This window comes from Bos grunniens, chromosome 11, assembly GCF_055505025.1.
Source record: "Bos grunniens cultivar Pamir isolate PY7600 chromosome 11, Bosgru_T2T1.0, whole genome shotgun sequence".
NCBI classification, from domain to species: Eukaryota; Metazoa; Chordata; class Mammalia; order Artiodactyla; family Bovidae; genus Bos; species Bos grunniens.
Genome location: NC_141175.1, coordinates 13,452,093 through 13,475,113, shown reverse-complemented (window position 1 = coordinate 13,475,113; position 23,021 = coordinate 13,452,093). Strand labels below are relative to the sequence as shown.

Here is a 23,021-nt window from a genome sequence, read left to right as displayed (position 1 = left end):
GATTAAAGTCAGGAAGATGGTTCTGAAAATCAGTTGGTGAATATGAAAGAAAATGATCCAGTAACAAAGCTAATAAAGACAAATTTAGAATTCATTTTACTTTGGGGGGAAAAAGGTCTCCACAGAAGAAATACAAATAAAGGAAACCAACTACAAAAAAAGAGAGCATTCAACAACTCACAGTTCAGCCTTGTGTGCTGATATCTATTTATGCAACATGGATTGAAGGACTAACTGATATAAAATCATCAAAAAGATGTAATCTAATTATACCAAAGGTAACATATCTGAAAATGAAAGGTGATCACAGTTTTCAACTGACCCTTGGAGCAGGCTGGTAGAGCAGGTCCTAAAGTGACCACAGCCCTGGACCAACCAGTTGCCTTCAGCCCTGGGGAGCCTTCAGCCTCCAGCAGCATCCTCCAGGAAACATGACAACAGTAAAATTCTCTAAATGCATCCCAATATGAAAAAGGCTCGAAAACAAGGAATTAATAATGAGTTTCTATTAACAGAATGAATGAATGAAATGAAATTAACAGAGTCGTCAATTTAAAAAATTAGCATCTATCAAAGTTTCCAGTTGTCCAGGCTCTTTTTGTTCTTTTCCACCCTATATCAAACCTTCTAGAGAGTTTTATAACATTGAGAGGCCTACTCTGGAAAACATGAAGACTCTCAGCAACATACGTCTGAAAAATTTAAGACTGTACTTTGAATACTAATCACCAGAAGTTTGCCTTAGATGTGATGGATGATGCACAGACCCAGAGTAGCCGTCTGTACCTACCTTTTACGTTATCAATTTCTTTTTATTAAATTAATGAAGATCACTACCTATTTTTACCTTTTCACAAATTCTCCTAGAGGTACAATTAAACTGTACTCACCTGAATCTGAATAGGAAGATTATCTTTGACTGTATTTAACAGGGTCTCTGTGGGTTTGTCTTTGCACATTAAAACCAGCTCCAAGTCCATATCATCTTTAATCAGCAAGCCTTTTGCAACCAGGCCAATCCTCATTACACCACACAATGTCCGACCACCTTGATCCCTAAAAATAAAAGTCTGAATGATTACTTTCACAGCCTACTTCTGAAACTATAACTTAATCATCACTTGGTTTTCTGGACATCCATATGAATTGATAAGGCAGAACATAAATCCAGATATCCAAAATTCCACAAAAGTAAGTCTCAGATTTAAGGCTCATAAACTACCTTACACAAAGAACCAGTAGGGAGACTGTTTCAAATGATAGATCTCTCAATTCTTTATTAAATCTATACTGCTTAGGAAAATCCAAAAATACTGTATCCCCTTAAATATCTTTTCAATTATTCAAACTTCCTCCTTTTACCTTTTAATTAGCAAGTAAAGAATTGTGACAAACATGAACACCGTGGTATACTAAGAAAGAGCATCAGAGTGGAAATGAAAAGACCTGACCTCTGCTCCTAGCAGTGCCTTCTGGCTCAGTATCTGTAACTGTAAAATGGCTATTGGCTGGGTAAGCCTTAGCTCTCTCCTTGTAGCTGTAGCATTCTAGGAATCCATAAAAGTTTATGGGGAAAGCAGAATAATGTGATAAAAGTGAAGAGCTGAGGAACCCAAAGATGATCTGCCAACACACACAATCCAAATCCAGTGGTAACCAGAAGAACGCACATTCAAAGAATATCAAGTCATGAATGGTGCATAAGAATAACATTAATATCTATCCTTGATTTTAATACCTAAAGCTTATTAGTTCATTCCCCTCAATTACAAATGAAAATGTAACTCAACTTAATGGTCATTCAACAAATAAGCAAGTGTTTGAATATGGAGAACATACTCCAAATTCTCCTGCTTCAGAGGCTCACACTGCAGATTAAGTACAAAAGCTGTTTAAAACCTGCTTAAGAAGGAAGACAAATGTGACATCTGAGAACAAACTGCATGCCACAAATCTCATTTAGACCTAACAAAGAGCCTGCATTTGAAAGACAAGGAATGAGAATCTCAAAACTGGTGATTAATTGTTCAAGTTCACAGACAGTAAAATGGTTCTGCAGTCCATGGGGTAGCACAGAGTTGGACATGACTGAACAAGTGAACAACAGATTCAAACTCAAGATGATATGACCACAACACTCAAGCTCTTTACGTTATGACTGCATCATAATTTCAGAAAAGAGAAAGATCAAAATTAGAGACTTCAAGCAAGGCAAACTTCAAGAGTGACTTCAGCAGAGTCATGATTTGGTTAAAGAGAAAAAAAAGGTCATTCTAGCTGAGGGCAGAGTCAGTAGAGTTGAGCCCAAGTTAGCAGAGTTGGAGAATGAACTGGAGAAAAGAGAAACAGAATAGTGGCAATGGAAACAAGACAGGAAATCATAAATAACTCAGCCACAGCTCAGTGCCTGCCACACCTGAGAGAGTCAATAAACATTAAAGCAATGAAAAATTATAAGGGTGGTACAAGTATAAAAAGAAATAAAAATCATTTTGAAGCAAGTAAACCAAATATAGGGCATTACTTGATATTAAGAATAGAGTCTGTCATCTTTGATTATTTTTTCCTCTGTATTCCTATTCTTTCATCTTTCTCCGAAACCTAGTAACAGTTTATAAATTCTCCCCTCATAATCACTCTTAAACCCGTCTTCAAACTAGCTTCTTTTCAGGCTCTTACTACGTCTCACCTAACTCCTAGCATCTCATCTACTGTATAGAGTATGTTACAACCAGAGCAGTCTTCCAAAGGCACAACAAGGACGGAACTCTGCCTGTGTCTTTCCTGGTGTCCCACTGAACACTTAGACATGGGCTTATTGGGAAGCAATTTAGGAATGAGCATGACTTCCTGTTTCGAATCCTGGATCTGCCACTTACTATATGACACTGGACAAATTACAAATTACTTGACTTTGAGTCTATTTCTTCACTTGTTAAAAAAAAAACAACAGAGTAATACCTTCCTCAGAGCAGTACTGAGAATATCACTTATTAATAATTAGCATAAGTAATGAACTTAGCCCAGAGCCTGGCATATATTAATAGCTCAATAAAAAATAGCTATTATTCTTTAAACAGTCCCGATACTTTTTCCTGATACTTTTTCACACCTAGATCCTTGCTGATATTTATTTTTTCTTCTACTTTCACTGTCTGACAAACCCTACTCACTCTCTGGAGAGCCAACTGCAAACGCTACCTCCTTTGTGAGGATTTTTCTGATCCCCAGACCCCACACCTAGTCTTTCCCTGCTCTGTACTTTCACGTTTTGGTCATGGATAATCAAAGTGAAGATGTGAAGAAAAGTAGATCTGAGTCTGACAGACTTGAATGTGAATCCTGACTCCACCACACACTCAGTGACCTTAAGCAAGGCAAATTTGTTATCAATTCTGAGTCACTCTTTCTTCATAACCAAATATGAAGCACTGGAAATTTAAGTAAAATGGGGGTGAAGGACAGGCAACAGTAATAGAGACTAGCAGATTTGTTGTAAAATAATGTGAAAAGTAATCTGATACAGTAATTGGCACTCAATAAACAGTAGATGTTATTAACTAGCCCTTATTAGCTTGCTTATTACATTCTATACCGTAACTATGATATACTTGGTCTTAACCATGTAGAAGACAGCAAGACTGAGCAGAGAAACTAAGTCTTAATTCAGTTCTAAATTTTAGTAATGAATTTGAATATGAGGTATTATAAAGCAAGTGACCCCAACAGGGAATTAATTTAAATTAAGCTAAATACTTAATATTTCTAAAATACATATAGTGGGAACTTGTGAGTCAGTTTGTAAAGAGGTAAAACACGAGCACACAGGTAAAAGCTGTCTAACAGTGCCTGGCAATAGAAGGTCCTTAATAAATACAAGCAAGCCCTTCCTGTCTCTGGGCCCTCTGCAGTGCTTAGCACACATCAGGAGCATAATTTGTGTCTATGACCACAACAGCTCTGTCTGGAAGCCATGCCTGCCTCTGTTTTATATAAAATAGGGACACAATCATTCTACACCTTAAGCTCTACTACACGGGAAGAATCACACCCAAGGGCTCAACCCAGGAATGTTTCACAAACTGGAAACACTTTACAGAGTTCACACAACACTATTTAAAAATTCAAACAAAGCACACAGTACATCATGTTTTAAACACCTTGACAACTCAGCAACCTGATCCAGTTCAGCAAGTGTCTACTGGAGCACTTTCCAAGAGTCTGTTCAGCCTTGACAGCATAGAGATGTATTTAAAAGGACTGACTTCACTGAAAAATACTTAGAAATGGTAAAAACAGCAAATCATAGAAGTTTTACCACAATAAATGGTATAAACACATTCCGACATGCAACTTAAACACGGAATGCAGGAATTCCCTAGTGATCCAGTTGTTAAGACTCGGCACTTTCACTGCCTTGGCCCAGATTCAATTCCTGATTTGTGAACTAAGATTACACAACCCCTGCAGTGTGGCCAATCAATCAGTTAATCTTTTTTTTTTTTTTTTCTTTAATAGAAAAGTATTTAATTAGTATACATGTGTTCCCCATAATCTATAAGTAAGGAATTTATGACTACTTAACTTGTGCGGGGACTAAGATACAAAGAGCTTCATTATTGGATGATACTACTAATTACCAATGAACTGTATATTTTGACAGTATCTTTTTTAAACTTATCATATGCAAGAAAAAGTGAATTATATTGCCAAGAAACTTCAAGCTGACAAATCTATAGCTAATGTATATATTACCTGTAATAAGTTAACGAAGTCAAGAAAATATAATCTTCAGCTAAAAACGGATACTGATTTTCTTTCATCTGAAGATGGAAAGGTTACACTATCTTTCAGTTAAAGAAATCAATTTATCAATACTTTCCCACTATTCTTTATCTACTTATCATACTGATATAGAATTGAAAGGCTGAGAAAAAAATTCTGTAACTCCTATCCTCAATTTACCAGTTGTAGTCAAAGTAATGTTCTTAATCCTACGAATACAATGCAGTCAAATGAGCTTTCTCTTTCAAAGTAAACTATATTCTTACTCCAATCATAGTGACATTGCTCAAAACAGTAACTCTAAGTTTAGCAAGGCATAAATAGTTTCCTAGTTCTCACTCAGCTTTATCTCACTCATAACTCACTTTTGCTGCAGCACTGGAAGCACTGCTGTAATAGCTGAAGGGTCTGGTTCCCATTAGGCCATTCATTCAATACCCAATGAGCATGTACTACATGTAAGACACTACACTGGATCCTGGGAGTCGTCGAGGAAGATTCAGTCAAAAATACCTTTGGAGGACATTCTCCTGCACTCTTTCTTCTACATCAGAATTTTTAAACACCTGAAAAAATGACATTTTACGACTTCCCCAGAGACCAAAAAAAAAAAAAAACTAGTGTTTACTTCTGAATTTAGGAAACTAAACCAACACATGAAAAAGATGACATATCACAATCTCTGAAACAGAGGGGTTTTTTTAAGGGCTTATATCCCTTTTTAAAGGGATCCTGAACATCTCTATCCTGTTTCTCTGATCTAATCATTATTCCTCTTCTACTGTCCCTTCAAATTTAACTCAGAAAAATTCCACAATTACTTCCTTGTTTACAGTCATATAAACGAGAAAACCCAAAGAACACCACATACCAAGTGTAACCCAGTGGGATGGGACCCTGGACTTTCTGGGCACTACAAGTAAAGTGTCACACAAAGGTCAGGTCACACTTACTTGGAATAGGTGTCTACGGCCTCTTCCTTCTTTACTTCGGTCTCACCCTCTGCTTTTGTGCCTTTACTTGTTTCATCCAGCCAATCTGAGACATGTTTAAGAGCACACTCAACAGTAGATACCATATTCTGAACAGCTTCAAGTTCCTCCGGAGATGGATAAATTGTCGAATGTTTCACCATAACATGGCGATCATCATTGGCAAAAGATCTGATAGATCTCTGTCAGAAGACGAAAGAAAACTATTACTTTGATAAAAGAAATGGTACCTGAAAAGGATGACTTACAAATATATTTTAATCAAGTCACAGCTAATAACTGTTGTGATTAGCTATGTCAAACTGTTGTGAAACAGTTAACATTGAAACAACAAAAAAACTGCTCAAGAAAGGAAGTAAAAACCCACACCAGAAAACCTTAAATCTTTCATTCATGTTTTGGAAAAGTTCACACACATCACATTCAGTATTATGTATATTCCACCTTTTAGCTGAATAGATGTGTTTTCAATATCACATCAAAAAAGGTCATCCATATCACACATCATTGGCAAGAAACAGACACTTCCTATTTTCGGCAGAGTATATAGAAATGCATACAGATGACTCATGATACCCAGTCACTCCTATCCAAACTGCTGAATACTTCTGCACTTTGAAAAATTGAGATTTTGTAATATAATAATATAAAATACAAAGTTATATGTGAACAAGACAGTAAAACTATGGGCCACATCAGAATCTTACTTACTTTTTGGCATTCAAACCTTTGGTGTGATGCTTTAATTTTTAAAATAGATTAGTAGGAGATATTCCAGCTTCCAAAATGGGGAAAATAAATATTGTAAAAGAATTAATTTCCCAAACTAATTTACAAATATGTACACATTCTCAATCAAAATTCCCTCAAGATAGATTCATTTTAGTATTTCACAAAAATAATTTTAAAGCTCATGGGGGTGAGGGGAGGGATCAATGACAGCATTAAGAACTATTCTACAAAGGTGGATGGGTGGTACCATTATGCTAAAATAAAATATCAAAAATTTAAAAAGCAATAATTAAAATGACATGCTGGCCCAGAAATCAGTGGAGCAGATTAGCACCTAGAAATAGAATGAATTTCATGAAATTTTAATAGAGTAGATCCTTCACACTCATGAGTCACACATCCAAAAACCTTTGAATATCTCCAAATTTACAAATACCATTAAGACACTTGTACCACTACACAGCAAAATGAACAAGCTACATTTAAAATGAATAAACTAGGAAAAGAATTTTCACCAACTATGACAAGTGATATATATGAAGTATTTAAGCAGTAAGAATATCTAGACTACAACAGATAAATAAGCTGAAGAGGCAAATAATTCATTTCATATGAGAAGAAATACAAGTTATAGTGTCATTCATCACAGCTCACCATAAAACTAAATGACAGAGAAAATCCATCCCAAGTTAACATTTTTCCCCACCATTCACAATTAAAATATTAGTAGAGTTCCTTCTTTAGAGACCAAGTCAACTAAGTTGCTAGAACAAACCCAGAACAAATTTTTTTTTAAATAAAATCTTTCTTAAAGAAATACCTTCAGACTTGCTAAACAACATATTTCAAAAACACAGATGATTAATATTTTGTGCTTTTCCCCACACTTATCTTTTTTAAGCATTTTCTTGCTTACACTTAGCGGTGGGGGGGTGGGGGGGAAATCACATATCCTTCAGAACCAAAATAGGAGCAAAATATTTCAGCATATTTTACCAATTAAAAAATTAATTCAATTTAAGTATGAACTTTCCACAAAAACTAAGGTTTCTAGGATATTCAGTTCAGTAACCTCAATACACTCAATATTTGACCTTATTATTTTAAAATCAAAAGCACGTGGAAAAAAAAGTTTTGTTTTGTTTTGTTTTCAGTTAAATACACACACATTTTACAAACTGCAAAACCTTCAAATCATTACTTAAAGAACTGGTTCAGGACTTTAAAACACTGAGCTTCAGGTAGAAGGCTAGAGAAAAATTACATAATTTCAAGTTCAAGGTCACCTTAGCCATTTGTATCAGTTTGCTAATACCAGTTTTATTAGAAAATATTATTTATGAGCATTCTCTCCTTTGTATTTAATAATTTATGGACTGCAGGCTCATGGGGCTCCATCTTGTGGTTTAAAGGGCTCGTAATAAATCTGAACTCATTCGCTTTGCTTAAATAGTAGAATGGCATCTTCAGCTGATGCACTGGAGCCAAAAATTAACACCACTGTTTTTACTTGCCTTCACTGTTAATAGTTTCAACTTTAAATAACTGAGCTCTTCGGTAACTAAATTAAGGAATTATAAATGATAACCTACCATGGTTTTCTATAGTATTTTAGCTTCTTCTTCCGATCCTTTCCCCTCTTTCTTGTCGTCTTCACTAGACACTGCTTTGTGTGACAGTACCTCCTCATAAGCCTGAGTCCCCTGATGGCTCAGAGTCAATATGGCAAAGATATCTGAAGGCTTGTTCTCTAGAGTACACTTGCAAGAGAAAAAGAAAAACAACTTTTCAAAAATGCTTATTTATGATTAGTTTCATATCAGAGGGTGAAACCCATAAACATATTACTGAATAAAACAGAACAATCTTCATTGTGGAAAATTACTTATTTTAAACAAAAGCTAAAACATCCTTTGAAGGCCTGGGCCCAAGAGCCTAAGTGATATGACCAGAGAAATAACTAGTTGTATTCAATGAGATGAATATATTAACAAACACAGATTCAGTAAAGAAATACAACCAGAAAATGTAATACTACTATTGGTGGGGAAAATGTTGCAATTAACCATGAGATTTTCAACAGAAATTGGCATCAGTCAGGCCTATCTGAAAAGTAGATAAGGACACCTGGAAATATAACACTTTTGCTTGTAACCAAGAGGCTTTTCCATTTGACACTGCCATCAGACTTACAATATATGTTGGAACAATATCTCTTCTTTAATCATTTCAGGCCTAAAATTCAGCATGCTTTTTTGGCTCTCCTCTCCTAACTCCCTAGAGACCTTACTGCCCTCTCAACCTATATGCAGTGCTATGCCACACTGCTGAATATTCACTCAATCCTTATTTCATTACCCATGAATGGCTGTCACCAGAATCCCACGCATATTTCTGCCCAGAGGCCTAAGACTCATTCTATTACCCCTATGTTCCACTTTTGAGATTTTATTCCAGGTAAGGTAAAAATAAGCTTTTCTGAACACTGCTGAGGTCCTTATATACAAGCCAGCTGTAAAAAATAAAAAAAGAAAGAAAAAAAACTAGAGACTATTAAAATAGAACATATACATTACATGACTATCAGGAGAAACACACACACAGAAGACATGAACACCCACGAGAAGCAGCTTCCTCTTCATCGCAGTGTTCTGTGTGTTGTGCTGTGTTGTGTGTTCAGTCGTGTCTGACTCCTCGAAACCCCATGGACTGCAGCCCACCAGGCTCCTTAGTCCATGGAATTTTCCAGGCAAGAATACTTCCTTTAAATTTTCCCTTAAACAAGGAAATCCCCTTTTTACTTTCATCTACAATAATTTCCTAACAGTTACTCTCTTAAAGAAAAAAAGATCCTTTTTGAATTTTTAGGACCAGCAAAGTTAAAGGTGACATTTAACTCTACCCAATACTACAAATGAAAAAAACAGATCCACACTCAGTCAAATGATACTAAGTTATGACCTACATGCAACACAATTCACATCTTATAACCAACTTCCCTGACTCTGACTTACAAAATCCACCTGAAATAAGCCAGTGAAGATTGAGTTTTTTACGTTACATAACAACTAATTATGGAAAGATTGAGGGTAGGAGGAGAAGGAGACAACAGGATGAGATCATCATCAACTCAATGGACATGAATTTGAACAAACTCTGGGAGACAGTGAAGGACAGGTAAGCCCAGCATGTTGCTGTGCATGGGGTCACAAAGAGTCAGACATGACTAAGCGAATGAACAAAATAGATGGAACTTAGATTATTCCATATATCAAATCAAAGAGGGAACATATATATACTGCAAATCACAGGGCCCTTTTGTGCAACAAAGTTAAGACACAAACTAAAACATGATCAATGGTAAGAGACATTTCAAAGACCACCCTGTCACTAGAATTTTATCTTTTGTATAAAGATCAAACTATACTATTTAGAGTTTTTTGCATTTCCCATTTCCAACCTTACTCCATTCTAGAGGATTCAACCATTCAGTACTTGGCTGTGAATCCTGCAGCCAAAGACTGCTGTACATTTACATAAGAACTGAAAACAAAATCCACAAGCTGCTCTCTATAAAAAGGTAAAACCAGTAAGTCAAACATATTATGAAAGTTGGCTGAAAACAGAAAAAGAGAGAAGAATGCTAAGTAAAAGTTGATGCAGTGGGACTTGCCTGGTAGTCTAGTGGTTTAAGAATCAACCTTGCAAACAGGGGATGCAGGTTTGGTCCCTGGTCAGGGAACTATGATCTCACATACAATGGAGCAACTAAGCCCAAGTTATGCAAGTACTGAGCCTGGGTGTTCTACCCATGTGCCACAACTAAGAACAAACGCAACCAAAAAAAAAAAAAAAAAAGCTGACATAGTGGAGAAATTATGGATCACCAACAGCACTTTTCAGTCATTAGTATGGAGAGTAAACACCCTACCCAAACATCAAGCTCTGGGCCCTATTTGCCACTGTTATTCAACAGTTTTAGAAATCCTAGCCACAGCTATCACAGAAGAAAAAGAAATAAAGACAATTCAAATTGGAAAGGAACAAGTAGACCTGTCACTATCTGCAGATGGCATGGTACTATACATGGAAAAGCCTACACACATCACCAGAAAACTATTTTGTTGTTCAACCACTCAGTCATGTACAACTCGCTGGACTGTACATGGAACCCCACGGACTGCAGCACCAGGCCTCCCTGTCCTTCACCATCTCCCAGAGCTTGCTCAAACTCATGTCCATTAAGTCGGTGATGACATCCAACCATCTTTTTGTCTGTCGTCCCCTTCTCCTCCTGCCTCAGGGACTTTTCCAATGACTCAACTCTTCACATCAGGTAGCCAAAATACTGGAGCTTCAGCTTCAGCATTAGTCCTTCCAATGAATATTCAGGGTTGATTTTCTTTAGGATGGACTGGTTTGACTGACCTCTGTGCAGTCCAAGGGACTCAAGAGTCTTCTCCAACACCGCAGTTTAAAAGCATCAATTCTTCTGCACTCAGCCTTCTTTATGGTCCAACTCTCAAATCCAAACATGACTACTGGAAAAACCATAGACTTGACTATATGTGACCTCTGTGGGCAAAGTGATGTCTCTGCTTTTTAATACACTGTCTAGGTTTGTCACTATTGTTCGCTATATTAAAGATAGGCAAATACAAAATAAGAAAAAGACATCTCACTGATACACCAAGAGGATTAGTTTAAGATAAAGAGATTTACTAGTAAATACAGACTTATTTATCATCTGTTCTGTACTTGGTACTGTACTTGATAGTACAGGGCATACGAAAATGAACCAATTCAGATACATTAAAAGAAGAGCAAACACATATAAATTCAATAATTCTTCCAAATCCCTTCAAATAAACTTTTCCTACATGGTGGCATTAAGTTTCTGTACAATACTAACTTGAAAAAAAAAAAAATACTGAATTTCAGTATTTTCCTCTGGAAATTTCCTTTTATTTTCTATATTAAAAAAGCACATATGAGAAAGCTAAACTGGATAACCCATAAATTACATATACCTACTCCAAAAATCCAGCTTTTCATTCCTACCTGGAAACACCTATCATGATGAAAAAGTTCAATCCCACCACATCATTTGAAGCCTTGCAACACTGGACACAGGCAAAAAGGTCCCTACTCCACTAATAAATAGTGTACACAAAGACGGCAGGAAAGCTGCACTCCTAACAAAAGAGGCACTGCGCAAGCCGGCTAGGTCAATCAGAAAGCTTTCTGAGCACTTACTGTCAGTGAGCAGAATGGAAAAGATGTTCTTAAGTAACCTGTTCAAGGAAGTGGTAACTAGAAAACACATCTCACCAAAGGCACACACACTAGCCCTTCCCCATTCCTGACAACAGGGACAGAATGACAGAGCTGTATCCCCCAGTCAGATGACTCATTTGGTTAAAGAACCAATAATTCAGTGCATCTCAACAAGTCTTCATTGAACATCTATAATAATCCAGCCACTGCTCTAGGCGCTTAGACTGGATCAGTGAACAAAACAGACAAAAATTCCCACTCTTCTAAGTCCAGAGGGTGGGAAACAACCAAAAAACAATAAATGTAAAAATAAATAATCTAAACAGTATGTGAGAAAGTGTGAAGCCCTATGGGGAAGAAAGCAGGGGACAGCACAAATACGTGCAGATACTACACACAGGAGGGTAGGATTGTGGTTGGTCTTCATTGAGAAGCTGATGCCTGAGTAAACCTTGATGGGGAAAGGGCATGAGCCATGCAGAGATCTCAGGAATGAGTATTCCTGGCAGGGGGAAAACAGTGTACCTGGTCAGATGGAGACACAACAAGGAGACCACTGTGGTTGGAAGGCTGAAGCAGGGTGAGTGAGGAGAGAAGGGCAGTGAGGACTGCGGGTGGAAGTAAGAGACCAGACCACACAAGGCAGAAGATGGCAAACTTTTTCTTTAAAGGACCAGATAAAAAGTACATTAGGCTTTGGAACCAGAAGGTCTCTACTACTCAACTCTGCCTCTGCACTGCAAATGTAGCCATAAGACAGTATGCAAACAATTGGGTGTGGCGGTATTCCAATTCAACTTTTATTTATAGGCACTGAAATTTCAACTTCATCTAATGTTATTTCACAAAATACCAGTTTTTTTTAACAATTTAAAAACATAAAAATCACTCTTAGCCCACAGCTCATGCAAAAACAGGCAGTGGATCAAAGAGGTCCCAGGGCCATAGTTTGTCAACTCCTAATACAGGAGGTCTTTCTAGTCACTTTAAGGATTATGGCTTCTATTGAGTGAGACACCCTTAGACTGCTTTGAGTAGAGAAATGACAATATCTGACTACGTCTTAAAAAGATCACCATGATTGCTATGTTGAAATACATAGTAAAGAGGGCAAGGGTGGAAGGAAGGGTATATCACTAAGAGTTTAGCAATCAGAGTATGGATACATTCTGAAGGGAAAGATGGTAGGTCTTCTTAATAGAATGGATGTGGAGTGGGAGTGAAGTGGAGGCCTTAGGACTGACTTCTAGGTTTTTGGTTTGAGCAACTGAGTTATGGAAGGTGCATGCAGAGGCGGTTTTGGGATGAAGATCAGGAATTCAGTTTTGGACATGTTGAATTTGAGATAATTATTAGATAGCCAAGGAGGTAACTGGATATGAACCTAGAGTTGAGAAGAGAGGTCTAGATCACGATACAAATTTGATGCTTTTCAGCATATAGGTAGTATGTAAAGCCACAAGATCACCAAAGGATGATGATTAATGAACATGGAAAAGGAAAAAGAGGCACAACTACAGTCAGCAAAGTGGCCTGAGAGATAGGAAAATGAAGACTGTGCTCTTCTAAAAGTCAAGTAAAGAAAACATGAAGCAAGCTCCTGATATAGCATAAGAATGGAAATCCTAAGTCTGACTCCTTCTTTTACTACTAAGGATGTTTATAATTCAAAGATTTGGAAGTCTTGTACACTACTGTATATCAGTTCAGCTCAGTCACTCAGTTGTGTCCAATTCTTTGCGGCCCCATGAATCGCAGCACGCCAGGCCTCCGTGGCCATCACCAACTCCGAGAGTCCACCCAAACCCATGTCCATTGAGTCAGTGATGCCATCTAACTATCTCATCCTCTGTTGTCCCCTTCTCCTCCTGCCCTCAATCTTTCCCAGCATCTGGGTCTTTTCAAATAAGTCAGCTCTTCGCATCAGGTGGCCAAAGTATTGGAGTTTCAGCTTCAAAATCAATCCTTCCAATGAACACCCAGGACTGATCTCCTTTAGGATGGACTGGTTAGACCTCCTTGCAGTCCAAGGGACTCTCAAGAGTCTTCTCCAACACCACAGTTCAAGAGCATTGATACTTTGGCGCTCAGCTTTCTTTGTAGTCCAACTCTCACATCCATACATGACCACCGGAAAAACGATAGCCTTGACTAGACAGACCTTTGTTGACAAAGTAATGTCTCTGCTTTTTAATATGCTGTCTAGGTTGGTCATAACTTTCCTTCCAAGGAGTAAGCGTCTTTTAATTTCACAGCTGCAATCACCATTTGCAGTGATTTTGGAGCCCAGAAAAATAGACAGCCACTGTTTCCCCTGTTTCCCGATCTATTTGCCATGAAGTGATGGGACCGGATGCCATGATCTTAGTTTTCTGAATGTTGAGCTTTAAGCCAACTTTTTCACTCTCCTCTTTCACTTTCATCAAGACACTCTTTAGTTCTTCTTCACTTTCTGCCATAAGGGTGGTGTCATCTGCATATTTGCTGCTGCTACTGCTAAGTCGCTTCAGTCGTGTCTGACTCTGTGCGACCCCAGAGATGCCAGCCCACCAGGCTCCCCGTCCCTGGAATTCTCTAGGCAAGAATACTGGAGTGGGTTGCCATTTCCTTCTCCAATGCATGAAAGTGAAAAATGAAAGTGAAGTCACTCAGTCATGTCCGACTCTTCGCGATCCCATGGACTGCAGCCTACCAGGCTCCTCCGCCCATGGGATTTTCCAGGCAAGAGTACTGGTGTGGGTTGCCATTGCCTTCTCCACTGCATATCTGAGGTTACTGAAATTTCTTCCAGCAATCTTGAGTCCAGCTTGTGTTTCCTCCAGCCCAGCATTTCTCATGATGTACTCTGCATATAAGTTAAATAAGCAGGGTGACAATACACAGCCTTGACGTACTCCTTTTCCTATTTGGCACCAGTCTGTTGTTCCATGTCCAGTTCTAACTACTGCTTCCTGACCTGCATACAGGTTTCTCAAGAGGCAGGTCAGGTCGTCTGGTATTGCCATCTCTTTCAGAATTTTCCAGTTCATTGTGATCCACACAGTCAAAGGCTTTGCCATAGTCAATAAAGCAGAAATAGATGTATTTCTGGAACTCTCTTGCTTTTTCGATGATCCAGCGGATGTTGGCAATTTGATCTCTACTGCGTATAGTTTTGCCGTGTTTTACTATTTACAAGAATTAATCCTCTCCTAAACTATTCTATTCCTGCTTCAGCCCATCTTTGGTGAAAACTCTGAGAACATCAAGCTCCCCTTTAAAACCTTCAATGACTACTCATTAGCTAAACAACTGGTATCCACTGAGATACTGGGTGTCACCAAGGCCCTTCATAATACAACACAGATGCAATTCTGTCCCTGTTATTTTTCTCATCATTACAGTTTCAACCAAAAAGAAAATAATGAATCTTCCCCAGAATACCATGCAACGTGCTAACACTAAACTTCACATTAACCCTTTCCCTTATCTGGACTGCAACCTCCACTCCACCATGATCTGTCCTTGTTCTAGTCATCAAATGTCCATCTCAAATCTACCCTTCCAGGAAGCCTTACTTAATACTTGAGGTTAATATAATATCTTCCTTGAGTCATCCAGTCCTTTTTCAACTTCATTTATGACACTTCTCTTACTCAGTTTTCATTATTTTTATCATAAGCTCCTTAATGAAATTACTTACCTTTATCTCCACAGCATCCAGTACCATGCCCTGCACTCAGGAGAGGCTCAAAAAAAATTTGAATTTAACCCTAGATTTCTCTTTCCTTAGAGAGAGCCATAACTTAGAAGCCTCCATTTGAAAGGTCGCCTTCTCTTCCCACACATTTGCATGGCTGTCATCATTATAGTGACTTACAGGGAATTTTAGACTCTTCGTCCATAAGCACAGTTTCTACTATTTATTTGACTTATTTCACCCATCTTGGATTAATCCCCCAAACTCTCCCACTCCTTCAGGACTTTATTAGTACTTAACTTACCTCTAACTCCTGGCATAATTTTTCGTAATTTCCATAACCAGATAAATGATCCTTCTAAATTCTGGACTCTGCATTGCTTCTACTCCATTCCTCCGATGTTTTCATCTCCTTTCCTACCCCAGGCACCCACTCGCCACCAGGGCTCACAAACTACTAACCCCAGCACTTTTCAGTCCCTCCATCTTTTGCATGCTCTCATTTTTGTCTTTATCTAATTGAAGTTACACAATCCATCATTTATCACTCACTTTCACCAGCAATCCCCTTTGTTATCCTATCCTGGCAAAATCCCAACCCTTTTAACTATACCCCACCAGTAACACTGGAAATTGGGGCAGGGGGTGGGGGGAATCACACAATAGTGTTTTTTTTTTTCTTCCAAATTCATGATCTAACCTTTAAAGGAATAACCAACAGTTTCCAATCCAAGCAGGGGTGGTACTGCAACCTTCAGGGATTTACAAATGTGAGGTAAAGTGTTCTGGCTGTCACAAGGTAGAACCCTGGTATTTGCTAAACATCCTGCAATGTCCAAGGAGACTCAATGAAACCAAATATTTACTTCCCACTTTCCTAAGTATAATTTCACATCTTCTTTCATCTCTTTACATCTATATCTTCTTCCCATATCCTCAGATTCCTTCTGCTTCCTTTACTGTTGTTCTTCGGTCACCAAGTCGTGTCCGACTCTTTGCAACCCTATGGACTGCAGCACACCAGGCTTCCCTGTCCTTCACCATCTCCTGGAGTTTGCTCAAACTCATGTCCATTGAAATGGTGATGCCATCCAACCATCTCATCCTTTGTCGCCCTGTTCTCCTATTGCCTTCAATCTTTCCCAGCATCAGGGTCTTTTCCAATTAAGTTGGCTCCTCACATCAGGCAGCCAAAAGTATTAGAGCTTCAGCTTCAGCATCAGTCCTTCCAATTGAATATTTGGGGTTGATTTCCTTTCAGATTGAATGTTTTGACTGCTTCCTATTTCAAGCAAAATATCAACCTTGCTATATCTTTTCCCATATATTATTCTTTCCTTCCTGTTATTACAAATAAATTGTCCCTATTCCTATCTAGTGGAAATCTCTCTACTCAAATCCTCTAGACCCCATCCCCTCAAGAATATCACTCCAGGATTTCCCCAGTGGTTCAGTGGCCAAGACTCCATGCTTCCTCTGAAAGGGATACAGGTTGAATTCCCTAAGGGACGTTTTGCATACCATGCTAGTTCTGCATGCCATGCAAGTGGTCAAAACAAAAAATCAAAAAAGAGTATCATTCCAGTAATCATCCCTGTCCTCTCGAATAACTTTCTTTGATTCTTGCCTCCCCATGGCCTGTTTCTCTGCCCATCTTAGGGCATAATTCTTTGAGTTTACACTTTGGTTTCCATTTCCTCTTCTCCCATTCTCTTAAACTCACCTCAATCAGCCTCTTACCCCAATGCTTCACTCGAACAGTTCTTGTCAGGTCCCAGAGGATTTCCATGGTGTTTAGTGCCGTGAACAATTCTCAGTCCTTGACTTTAGTCTACCTTCAGCAACGGGTGACATAGCTGACTTCTCCACATTTAAACCTTTTACCTCCCTTGGCTCCCACCCAGTACACCACTCTCTTCCTACTTCATAAATTACTCTCCTTTCTTTCTTATCTCCACAATCTAAATGTTAGAATGCCTCTGGACACAGATCTCACCTTTAATCTCTTTACTCATTCCCTTGGCAGGATCATCCAGGCTTGATGTTTTAAATACCACGTATACACTGAGGACTCTCCCAAATTTATACCTCTCTGGGTTCCAGACTCCATTCAAGTACATAACCAACATACCCACCTCAATATCTAATAAACATCTTAAACTTAATGTGTCTCAAACCAACTCCTGATCTGTCCCTCAAAAAACACACAACAAAAACAAACTTTACAAACAAAAAAAACTTTACCACTCCTGGCTGCGCCTCTCTCAGAAGCCTACTACCCCATCCTCCAAAAGCTCAGGCCAAAAACTTAGGAGAGTCATCCTTGACACCTCTCTTCCTCTCACACCCACATCTAATCCATCACAAAATCCTTCACCTTTACCTTGTACTCTTGCTTCCCCACCTTAAGTTCATTCTCAGTAACAGCCAAGACAAGGAAGCAACCTAAATGTCCCTCGACAAATGGACAAATAAATGTGGTACATATATACAATGGAATATTGCCCTCAGTTGTTCAGTCGTGTCCAACTCTTTTGAGACCTCATGGACTGCAGCCTGCCAGGCTCCTCTGTCCATGGAATTTTCAGGCAAGAACACTGGAACAGATTGCCATTTCCTACTCCACAGGGTTTTTTCCACCTAGGAACTGAACCCACATCTCTTGCATCTCCTGCATGAGCAGGGGGAGTCTTTACCACTGCACCACCTGGGAACCCCACAACAGAACATTATTCAGCCAAAAAAAGAATGAAATAATGCCATTTGCAGCAACACTGATGGACCTAGAGATTATCCTACTAAGAGAAGTCAGACAGGCAAAGACAAATATCATATGATATCACTTATATGTGAAATCTAAAAAAATCATACAAATGAACTTACTGTAAAACAGATACAAATTCACTTACTTGGAAAACAAACTTATAGTTACCAAAGGAGAAAGGTTGGGGGGGGAATAAATTAGAAGGTTGGGATTAACCTTCTAATTTATCAGATCAGATCAATCGCTCAGTCGTGTCCGACTTTTTGCGACCCCATGAATCGCAGCACGCCACGCCTCCCTGTCCCTCACCAACTCCCGGAGTTCACTGAGACTCACGTCCATTCCTCCCCCTAAATAGGAAAAGGAGTACGTCAAGGCTGTATATTGTCACCCTGCTTATTTAACTTATATGCAGAGTACATCATGAGAAATACCAGGCTAGATGAAGCACAAGCTGGAATCAAGACTGCCGGGAGAAATATCAATAACCTCAGATATGCAGATGACAACATCCTTATGGCAGAAAGTGAAGAGGAACTAAAAAGCCTCTTGATGAAAGTGTAAGAGGAGAGTGAAAAAGTTAGCTTAAAGCTCAACATTAAGAAAACGAAGATCATGGCATCTAGTCCCATCACTTCATGGGAAATAGATGGGGAAACGGTGGAAATAGTGTCAGACTTTATTTTTTTGGGCTCCAAAATCACTGCAGATGGTGACTGCAGCCATGGAATTAAAAGAGGCTTACTCCTTGGAAGAAAAGTTATAACCAACCTAGACAGCATATTGAACAGCAGAGACATTACTTTGCCAATAAAGGTCTGTCTAGTTAAGGCTATGGTTTTTCCAGTGGTCATGTATGGATGCGAGAGTTGGGCTGTGAAGAAAGCTGAGCACCGAAGAATTGATGCTTTTGAACTGTGTTGGAGAAGACTCTTGAGAGTCCCTTGGACTGCAAGGAGATCCAACCAGTCCATTCTAAAGGAGATTAGTCCTGGGTGTTCTTTGGAAGGAATGATGCTAATGCTGAAACTCCAGTACTTTGGCCACCTCATGTGAAGAGCTGACTCATTGGAAAAGACTCTGATGCTGGGAGGGATTGGGGGCAGGAGGAGAAGGGGATGACAGAGGATGAGATGGCTGAATGGCATCACAGACTTGATGGACATGAGTTTGAGTGAACTCTGGGAGTTGGTGATGGACAGGGAGGCCTGGTGTGCTGTGATTCATGGGGTCACAAAGAGTCGGACACAACTGAGCAACTGAACTGAACTATTTATAAAATAGATAATCAACAAGGATCTACTGTATAGCACAGGGAAATCTACTCAATGTAATAACCTATATGAAAAAAGAATTTGAAGGATATATGTATATGCATAACTGGATCACTTCGCTGTACATCTGAAACACAACATTGTAAATCAACTATATTTCATTATAAAATTAAAAGTTTTTTTTTTTAATTAGGTCATGTCATTTCTCTGCTCAAAACCTTCCAATGGCTTCTGGTTTCTGAGTAAACACCTAATAAGTGAAAGTGAAGTTGCTCAGTCATGTCCAACTCTTTGCGACCCCATGGACTGTAGCCTACCAGGCTCCGCCGTCCATGGGATTTTATTGGCGTGGGCTGACATTTCCTTCTCCAGGGGATCTTCCCAACCCAGGGATCAAACCTGGGTCTCCTGCATTGCAGGCAGACACTTTACCGTCTGAGCCACCAGGGAAGCCCCAAACACCTAATAATGGCCTACAAATCTCCAATAATCTGATTCCCATTAACTTCTTGGTCTCACCCCCCCCCCCCAACTGTTTGTGACCCATGCCATGGACTGTAGCCCCCAAGGGGCTCTGTCCATGGGATTCTCCTGGCAAGAATACTGGAGTGGGTTGTCATGTCTCCTCCAGGGGATCTTCCCAACCTAGGGATTGAACCCATGTCTCCTACATTGGTGGGCTGGTTCTTTACTACTGAGCCCTTGGGGAAGCCCTCCCATAACAATGTCTATGGCCAAATCTAGATCTTCCTATAGCAAAAGCTGATAAGACAAAATCTACAGGGGTGACAGAATTTGGAGGCTGAGTTCTGCCAGGTTAGAGAAAGTTGGGAAGCACCTTAGACTTGCCATAGATACCCCAACACAAGTATTACTTGCCTTTTTATTTAAAATTGGAATGTTTCTGAGGAGTATTGCCTCCTGCAGTGCTTTGGGACCTTTCTAACAGTGACAGTGGCTTCAGCTTACACACTCTGATACTTTGAAAGTCTTTGGTTGTTCCCCTAGTCAAACTCTATGTAAGAATATGTCTCATTCCACTTAAAAAAAAAAAAAAAACTTATAATCTTTCTTGATGAGGGAGCTTCCTAGGGTCATATGTCCAACGTCAGTATTTAGTTTAAATTGAAAAAGTTGTTACTCCCCAAAGGCTAGAGCTAGAGCTAAGGTACTTTCCTGTTTAAGAGGACCAAGCAAGATTCCTTTTGTTTCTGAATATTTTAAATTTAAACAATATTTTGAATTTACAAAATAAATTTACATTTCATGCATACAGACAAAATAAAATGTTAACAAAAAAAACTGTATACTTACCATACACAGCTTTTCTTACATATTAATGTTTTGCCAAATTTGCTTCAGATTGTTTTTCTAAGAAATAGTATCTCAGATAAGTACTGTGTGTATATCCCTCCTTGATCCCTCTTTTCCCAGGGATAACTACTCTTGAATTTTTTGTGTGTTGTGTTGGATGTTTATACTGAAAGAAGTGTGTGTGTTTCTATCTATAAATTATATGGAATATTTTATACATTTTGAAGATTAAATAAAAGCCATCATTTTGTACTTATTATTCTGCAACTTTAACCTTTTCACTCAACCTTGTTTTGAATTTAGATGGTAAAATGTATCACTGTAGTTCATTTACTGTATAGCTTATATCTTCATTTTCTTGCTGATGGACACTTAGGTTTCCAGTATTTTGTGATTATGAAAACTGCTGTAGTGAGTATTATTGTTATCTTACTGTGTTTTATGTATTGGAGTTTCTCAGAACAGTATTGTTGCTTGTAGTATTTCCACATTTTTTACTATCAATTATTACTAAATTGCTTCCTTCACTGGTTTTATCCTTTTATAATTTTACCTGCTTTGGTTTGCACAGTTACATCATGGATTCTCTAAAGCAGACATGTTTGTTGTACTGAAGAAAATATGACATATGACAATCTCATTTTACTACAGATAAGTTGAAATTTGTTTGTTTAGATTCTTGATAATTTTTTTCCTGTTTAAAAACCTTATTACAGAAATGTTTAAACCTCTACAACTGGAGAGAACCCTGTGAAATACAGAGAAAATATCTGTCATCAGTTTTCAGTAATTATTAACATATGGCCAGCCTTACTTACTTCACTCTCTCTCATCTCCTCAACTAGATTATTTTAGAGAAGATCCCAGATTTTCACTTAATTTCATCTGTAAATACTTTACTATATACACTAATCTCTGTATAGTATATATCAACCACTCTCCCAAAACAAACCCACACTTCATTATCAACCCCCAGAAATAATTCCATGTTATCAGCTTTTCAGCATTCAAATTTTTCAATTATGTTTTTTTAGTTTTAGCTACACTATTTTTATTTATTTTTAATTGAAGGATAATTGCTTTACAGTATTATATTGGTTTCTACCAAATATCAACATGAATCTGAACTATTTGACTACACTGTGAAAATATATACTTTTAAGGAATACATTTAAGCAGTGTCGTATAAAATATACTTGTAGATTTCCGATTTATCATGGAATCATGTTTTAAACAGATGGTACCTAAAAAGTAATCTAGGGGTAGTCTAACCCTTTTACTTTTGTAAATGAAAGCATTGAGGCTCAGAGAGGTTGAAATTTATTTAAAATTGGACAGCTTACTGTAGCAGAGGTGGAATTAGAAGGCACATCTTCTGACCCTAAATCCACTGCTCTTACACTAATTAGACTGTGTTGCCTGTGTCATGTTTTTCATCAGTTTTCTAAATCTAGCATTTTAGTATTTTTTCCATTGGCTTTTCATAAATATTAGACTACGGTATTGTCTGTGCAGTACTAATCTTGTGATTTACAACAGGTTGTATTTTAAAAGGAGTTTGTGAAAGGGTTGAATTATAATATCAACACTTGTGCCAAAGATATTGAGCTGTTCTGAAAAGCTGCTTGTCTCTTCTGACCTAGATACACAGTTTCCAACTGTGGCAGAGTATGCCAGAAAGTGAGAATGAGTGCTAGCAAAAGGCTGGAAATTAAATTATATTATTGAGGAATCTGATATATTTCTTCATTTTTAGCACTGTTGTATATGAAAATTTTTCTATATTGATATAAGTAATACTTGAATTTATGCAGTTTTTTACATTTAAGACTTACTGTTTATTTTGCTAAGGTGAAAACAAAATGACTTGTTTTAAAATTGGTTGTTTTTTTTTAAACATTACTCCTTATTTATAACTAGATTGCAGGTTCTGAAATCATTTTGCAAACCTAACTAAGGGAAATACTCTTGTCCATTCTGTCTCCAGATATGGTTTCTTTGTGATGCTCTGTTCTGTAGAATAACAAAAAGTCTTTTGAAAACCAAAGACAGTGTCTGAACCTTGTTTATTACCAAGGTGCCAGTTTACACTAAAGTGTGCTGTCTTGGGCACAGTAGGGCAGAGAATACTGCTTACTGGCACATTCATTCCCCCGCACCCCTTTGTTTTTTGATCAGAGTTGTCCTAAGATCTGTAAATTCTG

At 38.2% G+C, this 23,021-nt stretch overlaps 1 protein-coding gene across 19 annotated transcripts in view; it reads right to left on the bottom strand.

The window, feature by feature from the left end:
* The window catches only part of STRBP (spermatid perinuclear RNA binding protein), a 199,131-nt gene that overhangs the window by 86,071 nt on the left and 90,039 nt on the right, over positions 1-23,021 (bottom strand). For 18 of the 19 annotated variants that reach the window (XR_015136366.1, XM_086325341.1, XM_086325335.1 and 15 more), the window contains 3 exons: positions 8,102-8,269; positions 5,739-5,959; positions 891-1,056 (listed from right to left, as the gene is read on the bottom strand). Coding sequence is in view for 18 of the 19 variants with exons in the window: in XM_086325341.1 (XP_086181467.1) it covers positions 891-1,056; positions 5,739-5,959; positions 8,102-8,104 (390 nt within the window). In the remaining variant the exon portion in view is untranslated. Of the gene's footprint in view, positions 1-890; positions 1,057-5,738; positions 5,960-8,101; positions 8,270-15,769; positions 17,232-23,021 lie in introns of those variants that run through there. The other variant, XM_086325337.1, reaches the window with a different exon arrangement.